The following is a 9882-nucleotide window of genomic DNA, read 5'->3' on the forward strand; positions in this document are numbered from 1 at the left end:
ATTGCAAAAGTTGGGAACCAAGAGGAAGGATTAATAGCTAGAAAATATGGACTAGGTGACAGAAATAAGGTTGGGAATAGAATGATAGAATTGTGCACAATCAATGATTTATTTATAGCAAATACCTTTTATAAGAAACATAAGTGCAGGCAATACACATGGATTTCACCTGATGGGATGCCAAGAATCAAATTTATTATATCTGTGGAAGGAATCATTAGAGAAGTTCAATATCATCAGTGAAAACTAGGCCAGATGCTGATTGTGGAATAGATCATCAACTACTCATATGTAAATTCTAATTACAGCTAAAGGAGATTAAATTATATCTGCAGAAATCAAAATTTGATCTTGAATCTATCCCTTCCCAAAAAAAATATAAAATTCAGAAATAGGTTTGAGGGCTTGAACACTAATGAGTGAAGACTAGGCGAGCTATGAGAAGATATCAAGAATATTGTTTATGAAGAATGCAAAAGGTCATTGCAAAGAAGGAAGAAGAAGAAGAAAACACCAAAATGGATGTGATAAGAGACTCTCTAAATATTGCGCTAGAGCACTGAGAAGCCAAAGCAAAGGCGGAAAGTCAAGAGGTTAAGGAACTGAATAGAAGATTTCAAAGGGCAGCTTGGGAAGACAAAGTAAAGAATTATCATGAAATGTGCAAGAAGCTAGAGTCCTAAAATCAAAAGGACCGAACTCACGCAGCAATTCTTAAGCTGAAGGAACTAAAGAACTAGTTCAAGTCATGAATTTCAATGATTAAGGATGCTATGGGTAGAATATTGAATGATCAATAAAGTATTAAAAGAAGATCGAAGGAGTATACAGAGTCATTGTACCAAAAGGAAGTGGATGACACTGAAAAATGTCAAGAAACAATATATGACCAAGAGGCAATGGTGATGAAAGAAGTTCAGACTGCTCTGAAGGACTTGGCAAAAAAAATAAAGCCCCAAGAATTGATGCAATACAAATTGATGTATTTCAACAAATAGATGCTGCTCTGGATGTGCTCACCAAGTTGTGCCATGAAATCTGGAGGGCAACTACTTGGCAAGCTGAATGGAAGAGATCTGTATTTATCCTCATTCCAAACAAACAAACAAAAAAAAATGACCCAACACAGTGGTGAAATTAACGAACAATTTCACTAATGTCACACATTAGCAAAATCCTCCTGAAGATTATCCAGAAATGACTAGAACAATCCATCGACAGAGAACTACCAGAAATACAAGCTGGGTTTAAAAGCGGTCATGGCACTAGAGACCTTATTGCCAATGTCAGAAAGCAAAGAGTACCAGAGGAATGTCTCTCTGTATTTCATTGACTATGCAAAGGCATTTGACTATGTGGATCACAACAAATTGTGGCTAACCTTGAGAAAAATAGGAATTCCAGAACATTTTATTGTGCTTATGCAAAACCTATACTTGGACTAGGAAGCACTCCTCAGAACAGAGCAAGGAAAAACACCGCATGGTTCAAAGTCAGAAAAGGTGCATCAGAGATGCATCCTGTCTCCATACCTTTTCCATTTATATGCAGAACAGGTTATAAAAATTATTCTAAATATTTAGAAAGTTACAATCACAGATGAACCAATATTTACAAAAGAAAATATACTGCTCAACAACAGAGAAAACATGTTAGAAATATCACTTATTCTGAGTTAGTATTTCACATTTGCGATTTTTAAGACATAGAATCTCAATAAACACACAGCTTTACCTATGACCTGGACTTATCTGATTGCTAGGTCAGGAGAGGTCACCCACCTGATTAGCACCATTCTTCTCCTTTCCCTAAAGAGAATCTCTGGTCTGTCTGTAAAATCTCTAGTTCTCCGTTTAGAAATCATCTTGATCTACTCCTTCAGGAAGTTTTGATGGAACTCCTGTCTCAAGCTAGGTTCTTTTATTTATCCAATTTCTGCCTGTGCTGAACCACCACTCTTTAAGTGCGGTGCATGCCTTGGGCATCCCTCAAAGGGAGGCAGCAGTGAGAAGTTTCTACTGGTTCTCACAGTGTCCAATACCAGTTGTGAGAGATCATTCAGTAATTTAAAACTAATTGTCATAGGTGGTGCTCCCCTGGAAATTTTAGACAATTCATTCTTTTACAAAAGACAAGAGATTAGTTAAGAGATCAGTACTAATCCAAAATGACAAGCTGCTAAGCTAAAAAGCAAGCTAGTTATCTGGAAGGTCAGTTCTACTTCAGAGAAGAAATAATCAAGATGGACTAGAGAGGGGTGGGTTGTTTCCACAGGAGGGGCTCCTTGTTAGGTAAGTAGAGAAAGAAATTTCATACAATTTTATCTATTATGAGACCTTTTCCCCTTTAATTGTTATTGTTGATTGCAGTTGAGGCGAGCACAACTCATAGTGTCCCTATGAACAAAAGACCTGAAGCTTACTGTCGTTTCTCAAAAATTTCATACAATTTCCAGAGGCATGTTGTTTGGGAAGTGGATGCCACTCCTGCTTCCAAATTTCCCCTTAAAAGAGGCTGTCAATAAAAAAAAAAATAAGAAAAAAAAAGAGGCTGTCAAAAAATCAGCTGCCTACTAACTTCTTAAAAAAACTTAAATTCATTGCTATCAAGTTTGAACCAACTGATAGTCAAGCCTCCAGCGAGCTTCCAAGAAACTGTCCATCTTTCTCCTTTGGAGCCACTTGTGGAACTGAACAACCATTGGGTTAACATAAGCTCAATTGGACTGGGATGGACATCCCAGACTCAAAAGACAGTAATCATAGCAGTGAAGGCAAAAGATGGTGAGAAGTAATAACAGCAGAACTCTGAGTTTAGCTCAAGATAGTGCAATGGGCTTCCCAACCTTGGGAGTAAGATGGCTACAATGCGTGTGAAGACCTATCAAGAGTCCAGTGCCTTCTGGAAGGGTGGGGTACCTCTGAACAACTACTGGGGGCGCTAAAGAGCTTGTAACACTTGCCCAAGCAGGAAAGAGGTCAGGCCTAAGTGAGTCAAGGGGATGAGTCAAGGCCAGCTGTACCAACAGATTAGAAGTCTCAATGATGCTAAACTGTAAACTGTTATTTCCCTAATAAAGTCTATAAAGTATGGTCTATGAGTTTGATATGGCTCCTGCAACAAATTACCCAACACAGGAGAGAAACAGATTAACATAGAAGAGATAGTTTGGTATAGAACTGACTATATTTGACTTCAATTTCACAGACTCAGCACTATGGGATCATTCTGACTTTGGGAATTTAGACAAAATCAGATGTTGTCTCTCCAGCCTAACAGTACTATTTTCAATTTTGGTCTCTAATTTATCCACTCTTTTAATCTTTTTTAATAATTACTTTTCATAATAACCTTTGCTGAGTCATTCAATGTGATAATTACAAGTTTTTTTTCCCATTTAGTCTCATGGCACAATGATAAAGATATTACCTCATTTACAAGCAAAAACTGAAATTCAGAGATTATGAACTACTAAAATCAGGCAGAATTCAAAACCAAGCCTGATTCACTGTCTCTTATTTTTTGTCAACTATTACTTCTCATCATGAAACAGGAGTTCTACTGTCTTAAAACAGATGGTTAGAAAATTCAAATGTACTCTATAATCACCTTAGTTGGCATCACCATATAAACAATCAGAGTTGAACTTACAAATAGAAGAATGTGATAAGATGACATCACTAAGTATAATTTGGTTTTGCTCATTTATATTTCTCAGAAAGATGTGAAGCTCTGGGTTAAAAGGTATTTTGAAGAAGTTAACAATCTGCTAATTATTTTCTAAGCAGCAGGAATATCAGTGTTAAGATTGGATCACTGAGAACTGAAGTACTCTTCATTATATATTTTATATCTTATCTCCAGAATTCCTGCTACACTAACCTATTACTTAAGCAAATGTAAGAGATAAGGCAGTCATTTCCCCATTGCCTTTCCCCCCCCCCTTTTTCTTAAGAGATTTTTCTCTAGAATAAGATAAACCCTATTTAAAGCAACTGTGCTTTGTAAACCAACAAACTAAGCCTCAGGTCTTAGGAAGGTTTTTCACAATAAAGTATACAGATGATAATTATTTTAGCCAAATAATGACTTAGGTATGATGGCTCTTCTGAAAGTATTTAGTACTTCAATATTTTAGTATTTCAGAGAAAGTCCAATCTCTGCAGAATCAGACAAAATGATTACGTTCTCATTCCTCACCTGGCCTCAGTTTTCATTTCCTTTCAGTTATGCTTTGCTTAGCTGCAGCCACCGTCTTTTTCAATGGCCTCTTTAACTGAAGTCCATTTGTTGTGATTAGAGGGCTGTTGAGTTTTCATGTGCCAAGTCAGTGCCTTATTTATGTGAGAATCTTCAGATCATAGTATAAACCAGGCCAAATCCATTGCTGTCAAATCAATTCAGCTCACAGCGAGCCTATAGGATAGGATGTAACTGTTCCATGGAATTTGCAAGGCTCCATTCTCTAGAGAGGCATACTGGCAAACCTTTCTTCCACAAACAGCTAGCAGTTTCAATTGACTCACTTTTTGGCTGACAGTGCAGTACTCAGTCACTGAGCCACCAGGGCTCTTTATAGTCTAAAATGTTGTTGCTGTTGTTGTTGTATACTGTCAAGCCAGAACTAACTCATAGTTGATCCTCCTGAGGGTTTTCAGAGGCAGTTAATTGCCAGAAGGAGACTGTCCATCTTCCTCCTGTAGGACAGCTGGAGGATTCAGATTGCATGCCTTCAGGATTGCAACACATGCTTATTACTTGGCCACGAGGTTTCCCTATGGTCTAAAATAGACCTCCTCAAAGCAGCTAAGAAAGGACAAGTACAATTTCTGTGCTCTATTAGAAAAAATTATCGAACAGTATCGAACATTGATATCACATGCAAACAAGATTCTGCTGAAGATTATTCAAAAACGACTGGAACAGCACATCAGCAGAGAACTGCCAGAAGTCCAAGCTGGGTTTAGAAGAGGCCATGGCACTAGGGCTATTATAGCTAATGTCAGATGGATCTTGGCTGAAAGCAGATACCAGCAGAATGTCTGTGTTTCACTGACTATGCAAAGGCAACAGACTGTGTGGATCATAACAAAATGTGGCTGATTCTGAGAAGAATGGGAATCCCTGAACACTTGATTGTGCTTATGCGAAACCTACACTTGGACCGAGAGGCAGTGGTCAGAACAGAGCAAGGAAACTCTACACGGTTTAAAACTGGGAAGAGTGTGTGACAAGGATGTGTCCTACCTCCATACCTTTTCAATCTATATGTGGAACAGATTATCCAGGAGTCTGGGCTCAATGAGATAAGTATGGCATCATGATTGGAGGTAGACACATCAAAAATCTGCATTATGCAGATGACACAACCCTGCTTACTAAAACTGAGGAGGACCTGAAGCTTTCCTGCAGAATGTCAAGACTGCAGCCTTCAATGTGGATTGAAGCTCAACATCAAGAAAAAAAAGATTCTCATCACTGGGCTGATTGGCAGCATCATGACAGATGATGAAAAGATTGAGATTGTTCACAGCTTCAGTTTGCTTGCTCTACAATCAACACTCTTGGTACTAGCAGCCAGGAAATTAAAAGACGAGTTGCACTGAGAAAGTCTGTGGTTAGGGACTTCTCTAAAGTACTGAAGAACAACGGTGTCAGTCTGGAGACTAAAAAGCCATGGTCTTTGCTATTGCTTGCTATGCCTCAAAGAGCTGAACAATGACTAGGGAAGATAGGAGAGTTGATTTCTTTGCGCTGTGGTACTGGAGAAGAGCACGGAATATACCACGGACTGCTAAGAGAACAAACAAGTTCATCCTGGAGAGAGCGAAACAAGGTTGCTCCTTGGAGGCAAAGATTTTGAAGCTTCATCTGACATACTTTGGACATGTGGCAAAGCGAGATCAAGCTTTGGAGAGGGACGTCATGCTTGGGAGGTGGAGGGACATCACAGGAGAAGAAGACTTTCAATGAGATGGATTGATTCAGTCACTGTGGTAATGAAAATAGGTGTGTCGGAGACAATAAAATTGGCAAGGGACAGAGCAGGTTTTAGAGCTGTTGCACACAGGGTCGCTATGAGTTGCAGGCAGCTTTGGGGCACATAATAACAAAAGCAACAACAATTAGAAAAAATGTTGCGTGACTGTAGAAATTCAAATCTACCAGCTATTCCTGGGGAGAATATTGTACACCTCCTCTTATTAAGATTTACAGTGAAAGGAATTTAATGGAGGGTCACTACGAGTTGGAGAACTTGAGAGCAGTGAGTTTGATATTTTATTTTGACTAGAGTAACTTTACAAAATAACACCCACTAGGGAAATGAACTCTTATACACTGTGAGTGCGAGTGTAAAAGGGTACAACTACTCTGGAAGGCAGTTTTGCCATTTCCTCAAAAAGCTGAAAAAAGAAAATTCCATATGACCCACCTAGTCCACTGCTTGGAATACACCCCAAGAAAAATGAGAACTGAGGCACAAATGGAGATTTGTACACTAACGTTTACCATTACAAGAATATGGAAACAGCACAAATGTCCAACTACAGTCGAATGGATTAAGAAATTATGGTGCATTCACAGCTGGAATACTATGCAGCATGCAGAAGTGATGATTTTGTAAGTTACTACCTAACTTAGGAGGGAATGGAGAGCATTATGCTAAGTGAACTCAGTTCCATAAGGGCAATTATATAAGATGACAATTGTAGAAACAGATAACTAGTAAAATGTATATAAGGATCTAAGGTGGAGAGGATGGAAGCAGAGGGATGAGGACGGGGGGGGGGGTAATCATAGGGTAGCACAATTTAATGAGTGGAGGGAGGGGTGGGTAAATGAGTAAAGACAACGGGAAAGAGCTGGTGTGAAAAACAATGTATTTAAATTTCATAAGTAAACCAGTATAAAAATTTTATTTAAAAAAACAAATAAACATACATCCACTTAAGTAAACTTGTAGTCAAGGCACTCAGAAAACCTATGACAGAATGTTATTATCCACCAAAAAACTTACAACATAGAGCACAAGATGGATTTTCTAACATTAAGCAAAGGCTCAACACGTATTTTTCAAATATATATTTTTGGAACAAAATTAGCTGAAATATTTTCTAAGGAACAGGAATTTTTTATAAAAGCAGATCATTTAGGTGCTACATCTTACTAATGTATTTATAAAATTCAACCTCCAAACTTACATGGTGACATTCAGTGTCTTTGATGTCTGATAGCATCATTATTACTTTCCAGCAGGGCTCTAGTATCCCTTAAAAGCTAAATTCACTTACCACTTGGCATGTATTCCCACCACCGCCCTGCACAGAGATCCACAACCCTCACAACTCTCAGATACAGGGTTACTGCTTCCTTTAGCTTCCGGGAAAGACATTCCATACACATGATATCCTGCAGAGGGAGGTACCTTTGTGAGAGAAACAAACTCATATTTAACACTGGGTAAGCACTTCCCCTCACCAATAGGTTATTATTTCCTTCTTCCATCCTCCTATCCCTTGAGAGAAGAAATAAGATCAAGGTATAGAAGACATATGATTTTAAGTTCAATATACATAAAGTTATAGAGGTTTTCATATCAAAGGGTTAATTAAACAAATATTCAAGTACATAAGGTCCAGATAAAACTAAGTACTAAGTTTTCACTGCAGGTTATTTAATAAAACCTCCTTTTCTCTTTAAAAGGTATCATGGACAAAGAAAATCTAATCTAAAAGGAAGAAGGAAAGAGGAATCAAAAAGAGAAGGTAAAAAGAAAAAAAATTCAGCTTATTTAAAAGTCTGTTAATAATGGAATATGAGGAAGATTAGAGAGAAATGATTAATTTCAACATGGCCAATATTCATTAATTTTATAGAATTCATTTCCCACGGAGGCTAAAAAGAAATTCCTCTTTGTTCCCTCTCCACAATTGCACCTTCAATAAATTACTTTTTCCACAAGCAAATATGTACCAAGTTATAGCACAAAATTTCTTTCCCTGGATTTTTCATTTTTTAAGTAATAAAATGATAAAAAATTGTATAAGTATTGAGGCTACTTCTTCGGAATTACAATTTCTTTTCCATCCTTTTATCCCTTCTTTCTCCAAACTTTCAATAACTTTTATTTTTGTTCTCTACTTCCAACAATATAAATGTATTTTGAAAGATCAGAAAAACTCACTCACCTTTCTTTCATACATATTACTGTAATAACAAAAGTTAACATATCCATCAGTCAGTAAAATCTTTCAGAAGCCTAAACACATTATATTTGAGGCCAAGTTGTTTTGTTATATTCAAAACAATGGAGTTTTTTTGTAATATACCAAGTTATTTTTAATCAGTTATATCTACGTTATCCTATACAGCCGCATATAGCTATTGAGTAATTAAAATGCATTTAGTGTAACTAAGCAATTCTCTTTCAACTTTAGTTAACTGAGATGGCTATAATACTTAATAGTGTAGGGTTTAGGGTTCGTTCCTACTTATATATTCCAGGTAGGTGTCAAAGACGAACCAAACAGAATGTTACCTAAATATATGGCAAAGCACTTCATGTGAAAGCTGATTCATATAATCCTTTGTTTCATCTGACGTTGATTCCTCTGGGAGTTCATTATTCACAAGACACGTTTTAACACTTTTCTTCCGTGGCCCCATTACTGTATCTTCTTCAGTACCAAACAGCAAAGCTCTTTTAGGCTAATTCAGTTCAAAGCCCCTGAAAACAAGCAGAGAAGAGGAATGAAAGAAGTATATCAAACCCACATTCAGAAATGAAATGCTTAGGTTTATTTTATAATAAATATGGACCCAAACCAAAGGAAAAAGAAATCCCAAGCATATACAGTCAAGCTGAGTATGACTCATGGTGGCAACTGTTTGTTATGGCGTAGAAGTGTCTACAGGGTTTTCTGCACTGCAATCTTTATGAAAGCTAAGCAACAGGCCTTTGTTTCACGCCACTGCTGGCTGGCTTCAAAGCATAGGCTGTACCACCCAGGGAATGGCGCCAGACACAGATGCTATTACAGCTTAACAGAGCATATTAAACTTAATGGTCTACACTACATTCAATGAATTTTGTGCCAAAATACAAGACATCTTTTTCTGGGTGAAGGAAATACAAAAAAAAGCATATTTGGAATGAATAGAAATCCACAAACTAGGAGTCCCAGATTGTAATTTGGACTCTGTTATTTCCTGGAAAATTCACTTAAAGATTAATAAACTAGGCAATTAAGCTTCTTACATGTCCATAAGCTTGTCATTCTAGGACTGCTTCTAACAGTGCTGTTGTATACCATAGAGTCAGAAACAACTCATAGCTGACCTATGAGCAAGTTTTCAGAGGCAGCAAATCACCTGGAAGGAGATGGTCCATCTTTCTCCCTAAGACAGTAGAAAGTGGTAAAGGAGTACTTCAAGGATCTGACAGAAATTACTTTCATAAACTTGTATGATCTTTTAAAAGTCTTTGTAGTATAACCTACTACATGAGAAGACTAGACTACATCACTAGATCACAGAATATTTTGTCAATTTGATAAAAACTACAGAACTTAGGACTTCCTACAGGGCAAACAAAAATGTTGAAATCCACATAGAGGCACCACAGACCAAATGGCCGGCAGTCTCCTTAAAAAGGGCACTGGGAATCCTATGCAGCACAATGGGTTGCCACGAGTTAGAACCAGTTCAAGAGCAATTAGCTTGGTTAGTTTATAAATTCGTTACCATCACGTTAGAACTGACTCATAGCTGACCATCTAGTGGGTTTTTGGAGACTGTAAATTACACAGGAGGAGACTGTCCGTCTTTCTCCCACAGAGCTGCTGATAGATACGAATCAGCCTAGAGGTACCATCTTATGAG

General features: G+C 37.6%; 1 protein-coding gene across 2 annotated transcripts in view; it reads right to left on the reverse strand.

Annotated features, from left to right (window-relative positions):
* The window catches only part of FBXO38 (F-box protein 38), a 60962-nt gene extending 52295 nt beyond the window's left edge, over nt 1–8667 (reverse strand). For both annotated transcript variants that reach the window (XM_006893721.1, XM_006893722.1), the window contains exons 1-2: nt 8540–8667; nt 7293–7426 (exon numbers count right to left, since the gene is read on the reverse strand). In XM_006893721.1, coding sequence (XP_006893783.1) covers nt 7293–7426; nt 8540–8667 — 262 coding nt within the window. The remainder of the gene's footprint in view (nt 1–7292; nt 7427–8539) is intronic.
* Between the last annotated feature and the right edge of the window lie 1215 nt (nt 8668–9882).

The sequence above is a fragment of the Elephantulus edwardii genome, unplaced genomic scaffold, assembly GCF_000299155.1.
Source record: "Elephantulus edwardii isolate Elephantulus edwardi_28Jun2011 unplaced genomic scaffold, EleEdw1.0 scaffold00130, whole genome shotgun sequence".
NCBI classification, from domain to species: domain Eukaryota; kingdom Metazoa; phylum Chordata; class Mammalia; order Macroscelidea; family Macroscelididae; genus Elephantulus; species Elephantulus edwardii.